This window comes from Tetranychus urticae, chromosome 1 (genome assembly GCF_039701765.1).
Source record: "Tetranychus urticae isolate SD_2017Ah chromosome 1, NJAU_TeUrti_SD_1.0, whole genome shotgun sequence".
Classification (NCBI taxonomy): domain Eukaryota; kingdom Metazoa; phylum Arthropoda; class Arachnida; order Trombidiformes; family Tetranychidae; genus Tetranychus; species Tetranychus urticae.
This window is the reverse complement of record NC_142958.1, coordinates 11,584,199-11,602,622: the sequence shown is the minus strand read 5'-3', so window position 1 is coordinate 11,602,622 and position 18,424 is coordinate 11,584,199. Positions and strand designations below refer to the sequence as shown.

The 18,424-nt window shown below is 34.4% G+C and overlaps 1 protein-coding gene and 2 long non-coding RNA genes across 3 annotated transcripts; 2 read left to right on the top strand and 1 right to left on the bottom strand.

The window, feature by feature from the left end:
• Positions 1-1,409: 1,409 nt before the first annotated feature.
• LOC112538734 (uncharacterized) lies at positions 1,410-2,575 on the top strand. The gene is made up of 2 exons (XR_003082052.2): positions 1,410-1,852; positions 2,135-2,575. It is a non-coding gene; the product is annotated as an uncharacterized LOC112538734 (long non-coding RNA).
• A 278-nt stretch (positions 2,576-2,853) lies between these two features.
• Positions 2,854-5,016, bottom strand: LOC107361058 (uncharacterized). The gene is made up of 3 exons (XR_001568444.3): positions 4,605-5,016; positions 3,464-4,166; positions 2,854-3,393 (listed from the first exon to the last, which is right to left on the bottom strand). It is a non-coding gene; the product is annotated as an uncharacterized LOC107361058 (long non-coding RNA).
• A 236-nt stretch (positions 5,017-5,252) lies between these two features.
• Positions 5,253-18,406, top strand: LOC107361055 (fatty acid synthase). The gene is given in 4 exon segments (XM_015927769.3): positions 5,253-5,778; positions 10,868-11,044; positions 11,127-18,292; positions 18,294-18,406. Coding segments are annotated over 3 exon segments (7,386 nt in total). The 5' UTR covers positions 5,253-5,778; positions 10,868-10,875; the 3' UTR covers positions 18,345-18,406.
• Positions 18,407-18,424: the final 18 nt, after the last annotated feature.

The following is an 18,424-nucleotide window of genomic DNA, read 5'->3' as shown; positions in this document are numbered from 1 at the left end:
TCAAGCTAACTTTCATTTTCATGAGATTACAAACAAACAAACAAGCTACAAATTTTCAATGCAATTAACCTGTAATCCAAACTAATTAAATGTTTTCTCCTTTCTATTTCCACTGTCTATTTAGACCTTAATAATAACCTTTACAATGACCTTTACAAAGTGTTTTCAAAATGAACCATTCACTATCTGAAATCCGAATAAATCTAAATGTAAGGTTTGAAGAGCTAAATTAAACCTTAATCAATATGATTTTAGCAAGAAAATTAACATTATTTGATGAATTTAGATTTAATGTTTAACTTTGAAAAACACAGTTTCATTGATTTCATGAAATCACCTGAATTTAACCCAAAGATTGAATGAAAAAAACCGTTTTAATTGTTGACAGAAAAAAAGGATTACACCGAATTTAGTAATCAATATTGAAATTGTTGATTTAATTGATGCTAAAATAGCAGTTATGACGCTTTGATTACTGTAACTCGAAGGGACAATTTAACGATTCTTGCTATTTTAATGTTGATGATTGATGAAGAACCTGAAATGTCCAGAAAAAGAGCAACATTTTTCGTTACTTCAATGCTGTAATCATTTGAATCGGGAAATGTGATTAAAATGGGCAAAGTTAACAATTTAACTTCCTTTGATTAACTGACTGACAAGATTGCATTATTGTTATTTCAATGAAAATATAAACATTATTTTACCTGGAAATGAAAGTTAAAAATGAAAGTTTAAAATACTTTTAGGCTGATCATGATGATGATATGGAAAGGCTTGAGGCTTGAAGGATGAGGAAGAGATGAAGATGAATATTAACATTAATGATGATGTTACATTGAGTATGCTTAATTGTACCAGCTTTTAATTTAATAGTAATTCAAAAGTGAACATCATCAACATTTTAAACACACAATTTGAAAGGTTGTTATTAATGTGTTGTCCTATTAAGACAAGATTAGGTAACATCAAGAAACACTTTGCAAATTTTTGCTGTTCAACAATTCAAATTAATTATAATTATAGATTGAAATTAAATTGTGTAAATTCAATGAAAAAGGTTAAAGTAAAAGTAAATTTCATAATGATTAAGCTTTACATAAAATTTAATTCTGATTAATCACTTGTAAAGCTTGGTTCGCCATTCAAACCGCTTGGCGATTCCTTTCAAGTTAACCAGATTTCTTTGGGTTAACTTGGATTTAACTGGATTTGTCAATAAGTAAATTCATTATTAGATTAATAAATCCTATTAAATGGTTGAGTTAATAAATTGTTGGACTTTTGATTCAATTATAAAACAATTACTTTTAACACTTTATTCAATTTAAAATGACCGCTTTAAATTTGTAACAATTAACAAGTCAAAGGCCATCTTGAGGTGATTTGTGATACTTTTGTTTTTTTTATTGTAACCCAAACAATTTTTAGGCTTAAACCTTTTTTTTCCTGTTCATCAAAACTGATTGTGACAATCAATTGATTCACCTTTTTCCCCTTGGATTATTGCTGTAAATTGGGATTAAAATTATGGTATTGTATTGAAAATTAAGGAAACAATCGTCATAATAAAAAAGTGGTTAACGATATTCAAGTGAAACTGGATGCTTGGAAAAAAATGGAGTCAAAATTTGCAGCGCAATTTCACTCAAAGGATGGAACTAGTTTTTGGGTTTTATTTATGACGATAAGGAGACCCGCTATTATCCGTCATCATCATCGTCGTCATCATTATCATCATTAGCTTCCCATCATCAACATCATCACTAACAAAACAACAACAATAACATGAGAAATGAAAGTTGAAAAAGAAGTCAAAGAAGAAGAACAACAAAAACAATAATAAATGATGGTGATTATTAAACTTGATTTAAGAGATTAACTTGACCTTTTCTGAAGGTTAATCATAATCAATTGACCTACAGGCTCTCTCCTTAATCAGCTACTTTCACTTATCAACTTTCACCATTTTACATTCAATTCACTTTTCTTTTGTTTCTTTTTAATTTGTTTTCTTGTTTACCAATTTATTTGTTTCTTTCTCCTCATGTTTTCCTCTTCTTTTATCATTGATTTCAACGCTGCAATCAACTCAACATTTTAACTTTTCACCTTCAACATACACCAAAACCAGTGCTGCGATATTAACTATGAGAGATTAATTGTTGATGTTGATGGATGGGACAATTTGTACAGCAAGATGTAAAATTGTGGACAATTTTAAAAGGTTGGACAAGGTTGCTTTCCATGAATCGAGATAATTTCAAGGACTGTGCTTTAATTTCAACTAGAAATGATATCTACAGTTGAAATCTACTGTTGATAATCACCATTCAATCTTCGATTGTTAACAATTTAATCTTTCTGATAGGATGCCAAATGCAATTGATACATCATCATAATTTGAACTATCATTAAGAGAATCGGTTGTTCATCGTTGGTTTGCACATAAAAACATGATCAATTCAAATTGCGGAAGAAATGCTTTCTAAATTAATCAACCATATACAAAAAGCATGATAGTTATTATGCAAAGTTAACTTAATAATAGCATACAATTAAGCTAACAGTAAAATTGTATCTTTACATTCAAATGTCCCTTTGAAGTTGCTCATCAACAGAGTTAAATTAGCAGATTTAATAGATAATTTAACAATGATTCGCTTGTTACAATTGTATACTTGAAATTGATGGGGAAATGTGATTTGAATTAGCAGTTAATCATTAATCTGTGTACAACTTAAGGAAAAGTGGAAAATAATTTAAAAGTGGAATATTTGATTCACCTTTTTTTTTCATCAACCAAATGAAATTTCTTTGGGTTTACAAATAACTAGGAAAATCCCCGCAAAATTCAAGTCGACAATATGATTTATTGAAAATTTTTGAGGGTCAAAAGACGAAATGAGATTGATGAAATTGAATTATGAATTGGTTAATATTTAATCAAAATCCGTTCAACAGTTGACATCTCATTGATGTAAGGAAACCAATTGATTAAAAAACTGTTATATTCAATAATTGTCATTGCAACCATCATTGACTAGTTTACTGGTCAATACTGGCAACATGACAAACTACTTTAAGCCATAAAATTAAATTGCGATTTAATCAAACAAACAACTTTCCATCAATTTGGCCTTGTGAGTGAATTACCCAAAAAATGTAAAGACGTCTTCAACCTGGAACCCAAAATATTTGTCCTTAGGCCTTGACAGGGGAAACATGAGATTTACATTGCAGTTTGACCGTTAAATAGTCATGGGGAAATGTTGAAAAATGAGACAATTTAACAGGTTCCAGAATTAGATGAAATTGAAAATGATGGAAATATCCTCATCCTCTTGTTTACCAATAATGTTCAAATAGACTTTTCCATCCCAATATGAATGGCTGAAAGAATAAAAAATAAGAGATTCATGTTAATAATGAGAATGTTGATGATGATAATGTTACAAGTCACCTTGAATCAGGTGATTATCATGCTTTGGAAACTTTTCCTTCTTTTTTGTTGTTCTCTTTTCTCATCTCCATTGCAACTCTCCTCCCCATAATCATCCTTTTCATCCTCACGCCCCACTCACCCGATCAACCCATCGAACCACAATTATTAACCAGTTAAGCTGGAAAAATAACCAGTCTTTCTTTTCTGTCTTTCTCTCTTTCTTCTTTTTACCAGGATAATTTCTTTGGTCCTCTTTGATCTTTCCTTGCTCTTTAAATGCAAATCAATTAGATTCAAGTTGCCAGTTGATTTCATTTTTTTTCATCCAAAATTAACCCAAACTGCTTCATTTTTGATAATTGTATGTTGCTATTGCCGGTGAGCGATTCTGTTCAGCTTTTATTCGATTTTTCAACTGCAATTGTCTCCATCATCGTAATTATCACCATCATCATCTTGGTCATCTCCATTTTTGACTTTTCAAATGACTTTGACAATCCAAGCTTAAATTTCTCTGAGTATCCGACATTCAGTGAGTGCTTCGTCCTTGTCGAATAAACTTTAATGGTCTTTTATTAGTTCGAGAGTTTTCCTTAGAGTATTCAAATTGAGATATCATTCATTTTACATATGCCAATTGAACATTGATTTGCATTGACTTGCATGCATTGACAGCGTTTGATGCTCTAACGAATGTAACTGTATTCCTTATAAAGATTACCTAAGAAGAGTAGAAAGAAAATGATAGCCAAGAGACATAGATTAAGTTAATCATTAATGCTAATACTTGATGAGAAATGGTAAGCACTTGAAAAAAAGATAGATTTTATGTAATTAAAGGGATTAACTGATTAACTAGAACAAAAAAGCATGCTTCTGAGAGGCCAAAGAGAGTGAATATATCACTTATACTAACAGGGTTAGCAGGGTATCAACAAGTCTTTTTACATTGCCTAAATGATAAAAAACTTTTCCTGCAAAAATTGAGGGAAAACTATACAAATTCAAAATGATTAATCGAGATAAAAACACCATCGGCTCATTTTACTTGATTTCAGCTCCTTTCAAACTAACATGAACAAATTTCATTCATCTGAATCTGAGACCAAACTATCGATAATTATTTTGTCATTACATAATTGATTAAGCAATGCTATACTTTATCAAATATTATCCAACATTGAGTGTTTTTTTTTCAACCACGTTGTGTAAATACATGTTCACATGGATTTTCAGTGTCAACATGGTGAACGTCATCAGAAGGGTTGAGAGTCTCTTCCACAGGGATTAAAAAGTGAAGATGATGGTGAAAAATGATTGGAACGAAGACGATGAGGAGAAGGCAAATTGATAGGAAACGAGTAGAAACAATCTCAATGTGCAGCAATATGAAAACAAGATGCACATATCAGACACAACATAACCACATTGTTTCCTCAATAAAGATAATGAATATCAAGTTGATTAACATGATGGAAATGATGTTGTTTCTTGTTATTAGAGTTGACGATGAAGATAATGATGACGATGGTGCAAAGGGGTGCAGAAGAGACACATACATTCACCAAAAAAAAGGAACATAATGTATTAAGAAAAAAGGAAAGACAGTTAATGTAGACAGCGAAAAAGAAAGAGTCCAAGGAGGTTCTCAGTTACTTGATTTCCCCTGGTTCAAAGTGAGGGGAAGATAATATTTGATTGGCTGTTGAGTTGAGATCACCTGAGCCGTCATCTTTTGTTGATTCACGCTACTTTCAACGTATGTTTTTAATGGTGTTAAAACCTCTCCTTTTTCCTCTTCTTCTTTAAGTCAGTCAAGATCATTCCAACGTTTCAGTCCAATCGATGTAGATGAAACTCTGATTAATCTGTTTTTTTCACTTTATAAAATTGATCACAATTAACTTGCAACCACCAATATCTATTGACAATCACCAACAACGATAACCACCATAACCACCAGTTACTCATCACCCTGTGACATATTCTTGAGTCTAATTTTTTTTCTTTCTCTATCTCTTAATTTTCTCAACGCTTTTTTGCCCTTCATTAACCATTGTCAATAGTGTTACTCTTTGATTGTGGCTGTTAATTAATTCATAGCAACTGTGCAATTTATCGTATTCTTGGTCAAACCAAAGTCTCACTTTTCACTTTGTGATCTATTTTTGTTAAAATTTTAACATATCTATTTTGTTTGCGCTCTAATCATCAAATCTATTTTTTTTCTTGTTGCTGTTGAGTTCAACTTTTAAAACGTTATACAATTTACCCGTTTTTGTTGACCATTAACTCACTAGGCAGATAATCAGAGGATTCAAAAATAATCAAGGGTAAGTTCAACTTATGACTCGTCTTTGACTCAATTGTTATCAGATTACAACTTGTATTTTGTTGCAACATGAAGCTAGTTTCCCGGTGAAAGTTATTTTTGCAAAAAAAATAACTTTCAACTTAATGTGTTAGCTTGTATACTTTGACAGTTAATTAGTTGCCTTGCTAATCAATGAGGGAAAGATAAAGATAGACAGATTAAATAAAGAGAAAGGGAAAGTAAAAAAAGCGCGCAACTAACTGTTGAATGCTTCAAGCTAATCCATTCCAACTTTTTCACATTCTTCACTTGATCTGTTAGTTTGTGTCATGTTTTGTTAACATGAGAAATGGAAGCAGGAAAAAAAATGGTAAAAATGTCTATTAATTAAACAGCCGAGTAAAATAATAATGAATAATCATGTTTATGATAGCCATAATGATGATTGTAGTAGCACTGATGAAGGTAACAAAAGGTAGATGTAATTATTTCTCATTCTCTTCGAATCTTTTCAACTTTTCCAAATTCTGTTGCATTTCCTTCTGACCACGAACTTTAGGTTGACCTGAAAGGTATATGCTAATGAATGGATAGAAAGTTAGTCAACTCTCTTTCACCTCTCATTCATCTTCTCATTTCTTCTTTTTATTTCTTCTTTTCTTCCTTCCATCTACTCTTCGTTGACCTGTTCCTTTAAACACACTACCAACTACGAAGGTCGGTTTTTACGGATTAATATCCCTTTAAAGCTTATATAATAATTTGGTATATTAAATGTTCATCACTTTTCTCTTCCTCTCTCAAATCTGTTCATAACTTGATAATTACTTTTTGCATGATTGTTACCCATATCTTCACCTCCAATTGCTAACCTACCTTTAACTTCTTTAGCTTCACCAGTTTCTCCTTATTTATTGCTTAAACTTAACCTAAAGCGTAAAATGAAGTTGAATTAAGCATTTAAAAACTTTCCTTCATCATCAACATCATCATCATCATCAACATTTCCAAAACATTCTCAACTTGTTTACTACCGCTTCATCGTTTCACCCGATTGACTGTAAAAATATACCTTTAAAAAAGGTAACTCTTTACCCCCTTCTTCGTGTGTCAAGCATGTTTTTCATCATTGAACCGAGTCAACTCAACGAATGATCCATATCGCGATCAACTTAGACCTAATTTTGTCACCTTTTGATGTTTCTCATTTTTTTCTGAAGACAAAAAGAAACTCCGTAAAAAGTCATTTCTCTCATCTTCTGCACGTTATTTGAAGCCAAAATAGTTGCTAAACAATGAAATGCTAAGGAATAAAAAATGGTTAAATTGAAACAAAAGATATTTTGAGATGAATTCTGAAGAGATGGCACTTTCGCCTTTCATTGGTTCAAACTTACAAGTCAACGACTTTAATTTCCGATAAACTTTTCTCCTTGAAACTATCAATTAATGCTTGAAGCATTGAAACAGAAAGTTGACTGAAAATGACCTCAAGGTAGAGTATATTTACATAACTTTATACTTTAACCGGTCATTTTAGCAACAAATTGATAATCTAATGTTTCTTATGATTCCAATAATTTTGCTGTTGATAACCATTTTCAGATTGTCTTTCAATTGATTTTTATTTTGTTACATTGAATTACATTCAATCAATAGTTCAAGATTGACACTTGATTCTCAACAATTTCAGATAAACTTTATCACAGGAAAATATAACAATGTTTAATTGTCACAATTTAAGGAAATTAAGTTTGAAATTTGTCACTTTTCTCGCCATTTCCTAATCATTGATTCAATTATTGCTACTAACTGTTCATTTAAAGTGTAAATCAAGATTTGCAGCAATTAATTTACAGTCAATAACAATGAAAGAATTAATGGATCAATAATCTAATTCCAATTGTTCTAATTTTTTCCCTCTTTTTTATTGGATTTAATTGAGAAAAAGGTTGAATAGGAAATGAAACAATTAACCAATTAACCTGCAAGGGTTTGAAAACAAAATCATCATTAAGATCTTTATTGTGATTAATAATAATAGCAATAAAAGTTGATCACCAATAATAACCTCATTTTTTCAACCAGAATCTGAATCAATCTCAATTTAAACTGATTATCGTTTAAACAATTGATAGCAATTTAAAAGTCTAGAGTAAATTGTTACCTTGTAAATTGTAATCTCAACTGTTGATTAAGATTGCCTTGGAAAGTGAAGAATTAGTTTCCTTCAAAGAAAAAGCTATTAACATAGATTATCAGATTTGATTTGACAATTTACTTACAATTAACTGAAAACAACCACAAAATGAGTTTGTCTTTCATCTTGATCTGGATGAGCTTGGTTAGTCTGACAACAAATTTTAATCTAATCTTGAAATTCAACCATTTTTTCAGGTTAATTTAATTTCACCTTTCTCATGGTATTAATCAGTAAATTAGGTAAATGATAACAATTTTGAATACGCTATTGAGAGGAAAAACAGTCTTCCAATTGACTATCAACAGGTTTACTTCATGCTAATTTTAGCTTATTAACCATTATTGTTACGTCTTTCCTTGTAATTTAATATTGGAAATGCTCATCAACTTAATTATCAAGTAAATTGTTGCGTTCCCCTGACCATGAAAATGCAAAGACACCAAATGAATGTAAATACTTTACACAATACAATTGAAATTTTATCCCAACTTTTCCCGGACAACTAGTTATTTCAGTGGGTTGATCGTGATGATCGTCACAATCAGCGTCACTATCGTCCGATATAACGGCAATGTAAATGTTAAATGGTTTGAGAGAAAACCTTTTTTTTAACCCAACAATTTAAAATGACCAAATTGATTGATCTTTTTCTTGTTGAAAATTTATCCAAATCAACATCGAGTCTCTGTTAAATTATGATAATTAACCTTGATAAGTGAAACGAATCAATATACAGTATTGTCAATTGAAATGAATTAGCTCGATGAGAGTGACGTTTTAATTGGCAGTAAATAAAATTAATCATTGTTACGTTTTTGAACCTCACCAAACTTTCCTTGTATTGAATCTCAATGAACAATGTCCGATGTTGGTAAATGATGCCAACTGATTGTTAACAATTTAACCAACTATTACAGTTTACACTTTACTCTCAATTTAAATTGTAAGAACAATTTATGTAATCTTCTTCTCTTCCATTATTCCAGTTCAAATGTTTCAAACATGTTTGAAGGCAATAATTTCAATGCACAAAAGGATAAGTTAAGCTTGCTTACTAACCTTGAATTATCAGAATCATCAGAATGATTCTGATAGTTAATCAAAAGTTTCACAATAAATTGAAGTTTAACAAAGATGAGAGGGAAAGAAATGATTTTTGAAATTAAATAGTTTTAATAATAACTTTATACTTGATACTCTATTTAATCATATAAATGATGATCAGTTCACATTGAATCCACGTGAATTTGCTATGTTCAGGTAATTCTGGTTGTTGATCCATCAAAGCCTTAACACGGCCTTCTAGCTTATCGTTGTTTCAATTACTTTAGTTTTCAGTTGAGTTTCCATGTTGCCCTTCTCACCAATCAATTCAAGGTTTTGTTTAAGATTTGCTGTGAAAATCTTGCAGTGGCACTCGACATTACCATCAAATTAGATGCACAACGTAAACCAATTTAATAACCGTTGTCAACTAGTATTGAACTGTTGTTTAACCCTCTCTCCCATCAGGAATCATCAGCCTGAGTCCGAAACAGTCTACTGATGAAAGTTTAACGGACTGTTTGATAAAACATTTTCACCTTTTTTTCCCTTCTTTTTGAAAAAACTTCATTTTGTGTGTGTGTGTCTTTTCAACTGATCAACTCTTATACTGGGCATAGTAGCGTGGATAATATAATGTACATTAAGACAAACGTTTTGATCTATTGAGTAAACGGAGTAAAAGATGAGAATAGGTTGACACACGTTTTGTCATCTTGGGGATTGACAATCAATAGTTGATTTACTTGTTTTAATACAATCGCTGGTTGATTTAATTCGCCTTCGTGTTTATCATTTTTAAAGAAATGCGCTTTTCAAAGATGATACCTGAAGGAAAGACAATTGAGAATGATTACGGTGATGATGATTAAGAAAAAAATATCTATCAGTTATAGATGGATGAGTTGAATAGCTGGAAAATCATATTTATATTTGAAACTTGATTCATATTGCATCTTCATTTAGTGTATATAAGAAGATGCATATTTTGCTATTTTTATCCTTTCAAATGTTGCTCAGTTTCATTTGTTTCGCCGTTTAATTTTATTGGCTCTTGTCTAACCGTTACTTTTACATGAAACTGTCAATTATCGGTGTAATTTTTCATTATCTATGAGGAAACTATTTTTCATTTCGAGTCACAGTTAACTGAACAAGGTAAAAATTGAATTAAATTCAACTTTTCGTTGAACAAAGGCGGAAAAATTAAGCTTGTTCAATGTTTTTGATTTAGTGTTGGTTAGTCAGTCTATTGATAAGCTACACATCAAAAATGAATGTCTATCTTCAATTCAAAATGAATACAATTTTTTGATTCTTGTGTCAATAACTTGATTTTTTACCTTTTGTGCGTTTACCTTTCACCCTTTCATTGTGATCACTTAAAAATTATAACTCTTGGTAATGTGAAATGTTTAAAAACATTGTCTAAAAAAGTGGAGACAAAGAAAAGATCTAATCTAACATCTAGCATAATCTAAACTGATAGAGACATTATCATGTTCGTTTTTTTCTTCAAGTAATGCTTACAATTAACTGTGAGAAACGTACAAATAAGATTGTCGATTCTTTGTTTCCACCTTTTTTTACAAATTAAACCAAACCCCTTCCAGGTTGATATAAAAGTGTAATTTTTTTCCTTCCTGCATCAATCGATAGCCAATAGCTTTTCATTTCCTTTCATCTTTTTTCATCATTTCATCATCTTACTTGGTTGCCTTTTATGGTTACGACAAACTCAATGGATATTTCCATCTCTTCTTTCATAATCCTTTTTCCAAGTCTCTTCTTGCTTGTTGTCAAGCAGGTTTAATTTTTTAATCAATTAAACTAATTATCTTCTCTTTTTTCACCATTACAGACTGAAAAATGCCTTCTGTTGAAGAAACGAAAGCACCCGAATGGGAAATGACTGAAGATATCGTTATTAGTGGTATTTCAGGTCGTTTCGCTGAATCGGATAACATCGACGAGCTTGCCAAAAATCTGTTTGACAATGTTGACATGATAACAGAAGATGATCGACGATGGCCTTTAGGTATGTAACTTAATGTCTCAAAATAGATGGTTAAAGATTGCAATTTATCCAACTTTTAACCTGTTTTTTTCTCTATTTTTAGGTTTATATGGATTACCAACTCGAAGTGGTAAAATAAAGGATCTTTCCAAATTTGATGCTCAATTTTTTGGTGTCCATGGTAAACAGGCCAACCTTATGGACCCTCAAGCTCGAATGTTGCTTGAGTTAACTTACGAGGCTCTTTGTGATGCTGGTGTTAATCCACATTCCCTTCGAGGTACTCGAACTGGTGTCTATGTTGGAGCTTCTGTCTCTGAAGTTGAAGAAGGTTTAGCTCAGGATGTTTCCAAGGTATCTGGTTACGCATTAACAGGTTGTTCTCGATCTATGTTTGCCAATCGTATCTCGTACACATTCGACTTCCAAGGACCTTCATATGCCATAGATACAGCTTGTTCATCTTCCTTCTTGGCTTTCCAACAAGCTTTGTTAGGTTTACGATCAGGTCAATGTGATCAAGCAATAGTCGGCGGTGTCTCAATCTGCCTTCGACCTGTAACAGCTCTTCAATTTCACAAATTGAACATGCTTTCCAATGAAGGTAAATGTAAACATATGGATGCATCAGCCGATGGTTATGTGCGATCAGAGGCTTGCTCTGTTGTCTTCCTTCAACGTAAATCTGCTGCAAAGCGTATTTATGCCACCGTTATTCATTCCAAGACCAACACTGATGGGTACAAAAAAGAGGGTATTACTCATCCCTCTCGTGATGCTCAACGAGATTTGATGAAAGAGGTTCTTGAAGAATCAGGAATCAGCCCAACAGACGTTAACTTTGTTGAAGCTCACGGAACTGGAACCAAACTTGGTGATCCAATCGAAATTGATGCCATTGCAGAAGTTTATTGTCAAGGACGAACAGAACCACTTCTTATCGGTGGTGTCAAGTCAAACTTGGGTCACACTGAACCAGCATCTGGTCTTTGCTCACTAGCTAAAGTGTTGATTGCTTTTGAAAACAAAAACATTCCCGCAAATCTTCACTTTAATACTCCCAACCCTGACATTAAGCCCCTTGTAAGAGGTCAAATCAAACCAATAGTTGAAAACACTCCTTATAACGGTGGAATTGCTGCTATCAATTCATTCGGATTTGGTGGTGTCAATGTCCATGCCTTGATTAAATCAAATGACAAAGAACTCACTGATGACTCATTTGAAATTTTCGGATCTATTCCCAGAGTAGTAACCATGTGTGGACGAACAGAAGAAGGTGTTAACTCATTCTTTGACTTTATTGAGAAAAATCCAACCCGAGTAACCAAAGAATTCTTAGCTTTGGTTTCTGAAGTTTCCAAAGTTCCTGCAACAACTGGTATGAAACATCGAGGTTACATGTTAATGAAAAAAGATAACCAAGAACCTTATCAACGAGAAATTGTTCGTGTTCCTGAAGCTGGACCAATTTGGTTCGTCTTCTCTGGTATGGGATCTCAATGGCCTGCTATGGCTAAAGCTATGATGCCAATTGAAATCTTCGCAAACGCAATTCACGAATGTGCAGAAATTGTTAAACCATTCGGTGTTGATCTTCTTCATTTACTCTTGGAAGATGATGAGAAAGCTTTAGACAACATTATTGCTCCCTTCGTTTCCATTGCTGCCGTTCAAATTGGTTTGGTTGATGTTATGAGAGCAATTGGAATTGAACCTGATGGTATCGTTGGTCACTCTGTCGGTGAATTGGGTTGTGCTTATGCTGATGGATGTTTTGATAGACGACAAATGATGCTTTCAGCCTATTGGAGAGGTAAATGTGTTGACAATTATGCCCACCACGAAAAGGGTTTAATGGCTGCTGTTGGTCTCGGATGGGAAGAATGTGCAAAACGTTGTCCAAAAGAAGTTGTTTGTGCCTGTCACAATTCAGAGGATTCAACCACCATCTCTGGTCCTTACAGCGTTGTCAAGAAGTTTGTTGGTGAACTTAAGGCTGAAAACATTTTCGCTCGTGAAGTTAAATCTTGTGACATCGCTTTCCACTCTCCATACATTGGCCCAATCGGTCCCGATCTTAGTGAAAAACTCAAGGATGTCTTGAAACCCAAACCACGATCACCCAAATGGGTTTCATCATCAGTTCCAGAAGAACGATGGAATGAAGACAGTGCAAAATATTCTGCTCCAGCTTATTATGTAAACAATCTTGTTTCCCCTGTACTCTTCCAAGAAGCTCTTAAGTTTGTACCCAAAAATGGTGTTTTCATTGAATTCGCTCCACACACTCTTTTACAAGCTATCTTGAAGAGAAGTTTAGGACCAGAAATGGTTTACGTTGGTTTAATGAAACGTAACGGAAATGCTGAAAATCTCGACTTCTTCTTATCCAGCCTTGCTAAACTTTATACTCTTGGATTCAACCCTAAACTCGAGAATCTTTACCCTAAAGTTAGCTTCCCAGTTCCTCGAGGTACTCAATCTCTTGGTCCACTCATCAAATGGGATCACACTCAATCTTGGTTGGTTACTCAATACCCTGAATATTTCAATCCTTCATCATCATCAGATTATGTTGTCAAGGTTGATCTCAATGAAATTGACGATCAATACTTATCAGGTCATTGTATCGATGGTCGTATTCTTTTCCCAGCAACTGGTTACCTCATGTTGGCCTGGAAAATGTTAGCCAAAATTAAGGGTCGTTTCCACGATAAGATTCCCGTTGAATTTGAAAATGTTGTTTTACAACGAGCAACAATTTTACCCAAAAATGGACAAGTTAAATTTGTCATTCGTATGATGGAAACTTCTGGTGAATTTTCAATCTCTGAAGGAGGTGCTATTGTTGCTACTGGTAAAGCTTCTGTTCCTGAAGAGCCAGTTCTTAAAATGTCACACATTTTAGACGAAACTTTAGCTGAACCAAGCAAACCTGAAGTAATCACTCTTTCTGGCAAAGACATTTACAAAGAATTCAGAGTTCGTGGTTATGATTATGGAACAACCTTCCAAGGTTTGAAAGAAGCAACCGACGACGGCCGAAAGGGTACCGTTTCTTGGACTGGTAATTGGATATCTTTTGCCGATAACCTTCTTCAACTCGGTATCATTGGACGATCAACTAGAGCTCTTTTCCTCCCTGTTAGATTCCAATCAGTTCGATGTGACCCAATGCTTCTTATGTCTAAGGTCGCTGAAAACGCTGAATTCCCAGTTGCACATGATCCTCGAATCAATGTTATTGTTACTCATGGATTGGAATTCCGAGGTCTTAAAACCAACATTGCTCCTCGACGACAAGCTGTTCAAAGTCCAATCATTGAACGATATGCTTTCATTCCTAATGACGAGTCTTCTGTTCTATCTAAATCTGATAAATCAGAAATTGACGAATATCTTCAAGTTTGTTCAACTCTTGCATCTAAAGTTCTTGCATCTGTTGGTAAAAATAACCGTGAAATAATGAACGGTTTCAAGGATGCTTCAAATGATTTAATTGAACATTATTTGAATGGTCCTCCTACTGATTTTGCTTTATTGCATGCTCTCAATGGAGCTGCTTCAGACTCAACTTCATCATCTCTTGATGATAAAATTAACAGAACAATGAGCAAATACCAGAAAGATATTCAAAAGGACTTGCTCGCAAATGTCTACACTCGAGAACGATTCCTTCGATCAGCCCTTGCATTGATTGCTGAAAACTCTCATTCCAACATTAAAACAACTGAAATCAATGGATCAACCTCTTTATTGTACAATTCAGTCAAGGAATATCTTGAATTGTCTGGAGCCAAACTTGAATATTCAATTGCTCATCCAAACCCAACTGAACTTGGTAACACATCTACCTTAGAAAATGAAACTTTCCTTTGCACTTATGACTTGGGAAGTTCCCCTGTTCCTACTGAAATTCAGAATACAGAATTAGTCATCTTTAAAGATTCTTCAGCCTTTAACCCAACTCAAAAAACATCTCCATCCAGTGCTCTCAAGAGCTTAACTTCAATCACAAAAGACGAAGGATTTATTCTAATTGTTCTTCGTAATAACCTGACTGCCCCAGAATCCGTTTTGTTTGGAAATTCTGCTAAAGATTTCAGTAATCAAGCTTCTGAATATATTTCATCAGCCAAATCTTTAGGACTTTCCTTAATTAGTCAAAAATCTGACGGATTAACCTCATCAATTCTTGTATTCCGTAAGGTTACTCCAAAATCACCCTCAGACCAAGCAATTGTTCCCATTGATACCTTCAACTATGGTTGGGTTGAAGAACTCAAACGAAAAATCAAAGAGTACGAAACTAAACCAGCTGGTCAAAATGTTTGGATTGTTGCTCAAGACTCACCTCTTAATGGTGTCATTGGTCTAGTTAATTGTTTACGACTTGAACCCGGTGGCTCACATATCAGATGTATATATCAAAGTGGGTCAAATGTTCCTAAAGTTGACTTCACCAAAGAACCATTTGCTTCAGTATTGCAAAAGAATCTTGTTATGAACGTCTTCCAAGAATCCGTTCTTGGCTCTTACCGACACATTTGCTTGAAAAACATCGAGGAAGATGGAGTTCGAGAGACAACTGATGCTTACCTCAATGTCATGACTCGAGGAGATCTATCAAGTCTTCGTTGGTTCGAAGCTAACCACAAATATTCAGTTCTCTCAGCTAAAGACCAACTTTGTCATGTTTATTATGCACCACTCAATTTCCGTGACATCATGTTGGCCACAGGTAAACTTTCACCCGATGCTCTTCCCGGTGATCTTGCTCTTCAAGATTGTATCTTAGGTCTTGAATTTGCTGGAAGAGACTCTCGTGGTCGTCGAATCATGGGTATGACTCCAGCCAGAGGTATGGCAACCACTGTTGTTGTCAATGATCCCGAATTCATTTGGGAAATTCCATCAAGCTGGTCAATGGAGGAAGCAGCTACAGTTCCAGTTGTTTACTCAACTGCCTATTACTCTCTCATTGTTCGAGGTAATTTACAACCTGGTGAATCAGTTCTCATCCATTCTGGTTCTGGTGGTGTTGGTCAAGCTGCAATCTCAATCTGTTTATCAATGGGTTGTCAAGTTTTCACAACAGTCGGTTCTAAGGAGAAACGAGAATTTTTGAAGAAACAATTCCCACAATTGAAGGATCGAAACATTGCCAACTCAAGAAACACCAGCTTTGAACAGCATGTTTTGAGAGAGACCAAAGGACGAGGTGTTGACGTTGTTCTCAATTCATTATCCGAAGAGAAACTTCACGCATCTATTCGTTGTTTAGCTCAACACGGTCGATTCTTGGAAATCGGTAAATACGACTTATCACAAAACAATCCCATTGGTATGGCAGCTTTCCTTAAAAACATTGGATTCCATGGTATTCTTTTGGATTCCCTTTTCACTAACGGCAAGACTCCAGCCACTTCATTAATTGCTCAAAAACAAATGGTTTCCCAACTGGTTAAGGAAGGAATCAAAACTGGCGCTGTTAAGCCACTTATTCGAACTGTTTTCGGAGTAAACGAAGCTGAATCAGCTTTCCGTTTTATGGCATCAGGTAAACACATTGGTAAAGTTATCCTTAAAATTTGTGATGAAGAGCCAACACAAGTCACTCCACCCGTCGCTGTTCAAATTCCTGCAATCGCTCGAACCATTTTCTATCCTACAAAGAGTTACATTCTTGTTGGTGGTCTCGGTGGTTTCGGTTTAGAGTTAGCTCATTGGATGGTTGACCGTGGAGCTAGAAATATTGTCCTCACTTCCCGAAGTGGTCCACGAGAAGGTTATCAGTATTTATCAATCAAACGACTTCGATCAATGGGAGCCAATGTTGTTGTCTCACAAATTAACGCTTCAACTGAAAAGGGTGCTCGTGAATTGATCGACTTGGCCAAAACTTTAGGTCCAGTTGGAGGTATCTTCAATCTTGCCATGGTTCTTAATGATTCCATGTTTGAAAACCAATCATCTGAAGCATTCGCTGCAGTTGGTGAACCCAAAATTAAAGGAACCGTTAATTTGGACACTGTTTCAAGGCAATCTTGCCCAAGTATTGACTATTTCGTAGTCTTTTCATCTATTTCCTGTGGTCGGGGTAACCTGGGTCAAACTAATTATGGTTTTGCTAATAGTGTTATGGAACGCGTTTGTGAACAAAGAGCTAAAGATGGATTACCTGGTAAAGCTGTTCAATGGGGAGCAATCGGTGATGTTGGAGTTATTCTTGAAACAATGGGAACTAATGAAACTGTTATTGGTTCATCAATTCCTCAAAGGATTCCATCTTGTCTATCTTGTCTCGATCGTTTCCTCCAATCACCTTACACTGTTTGCTCAAGTTTCATCAAAGACACATCTTCATCATCTAGCGGTCCAGCCTCTTCTAAAAGTGACCTTATCAGCGCCGTGGCTCACGTCATGGGTGTTAAAAATCCTGCCTCACTTCATCCTTCCCTCACTCTTAGTGAGTTAGGTTTGGACTCATTGATGGGAGTTGAGGTTAAACAAACATTGGAACGAGACTATGATCTTATTCTTTCCATGGTCGAAGTTCGAGCTTTAACCATTCGTCAACTTAAAGAAATCAGTGCAGGTAATAGTAATGTCTTACGTGATGAGGCTTCCGCATCATCAACTGACGTTGACCTCTCTATGCCTGTTATCTCAATTCCTAGTCGGGTTGATGTAAGACTCAATGATGCCAATGAAGGTAAACCCATATTCTTCCTGCCACCAATTGAGGGTACCTTTAATTTATTAGCACCATTGGCTAAGCTTATCCCACGACCAGTTATTGGTCTTAATTGGACCCAAGAGGCATCCAAATTTAATTCATTAGAGGATGCAGCATCTTTTTACATCGCCGAGTGCCGTAAACATCAAACGGAAGAATCTTTCGATTTAGTAGGTTATTCATTTGGTTCAGTTGTAGCCTTTGAAATGGCTAAACAAGCCAAAGTAGATAATCTCATACTTCTCGACGGGTCACCTGTTTTATTCAAACATTTTGCCAAACAATGGCAAATTAAAGCTGGTGTCAATGACAAGATTGAAACAGAAGTCGAAGCCTTAGTTGTTTTCCTATCTCAATTGGTTCCAGTAGATTACGTTAAAACTAAAGCTGAACTTTTTGAAATCAAGAATAAGGACGAAAGAGTTGCTCGAGCTGCTCAATTGTATGTTGACAATGGTGGTCCACCATGTGAAGCTAAGGACTTTGCTTTTGCATCTGAATGTTTTGTTCAAAAATCAAGATTGGTAATCAAATATAACGAAGAAACACAAGCTAAATCATCAAATTCAGTTCTTTTAATCAGAGCGGATGAAGAATTAGTTAAAATTGAAGGATGTCCGAAAGACTACTTCTTATCTAAGGTAAGTTGATTCTTAAAT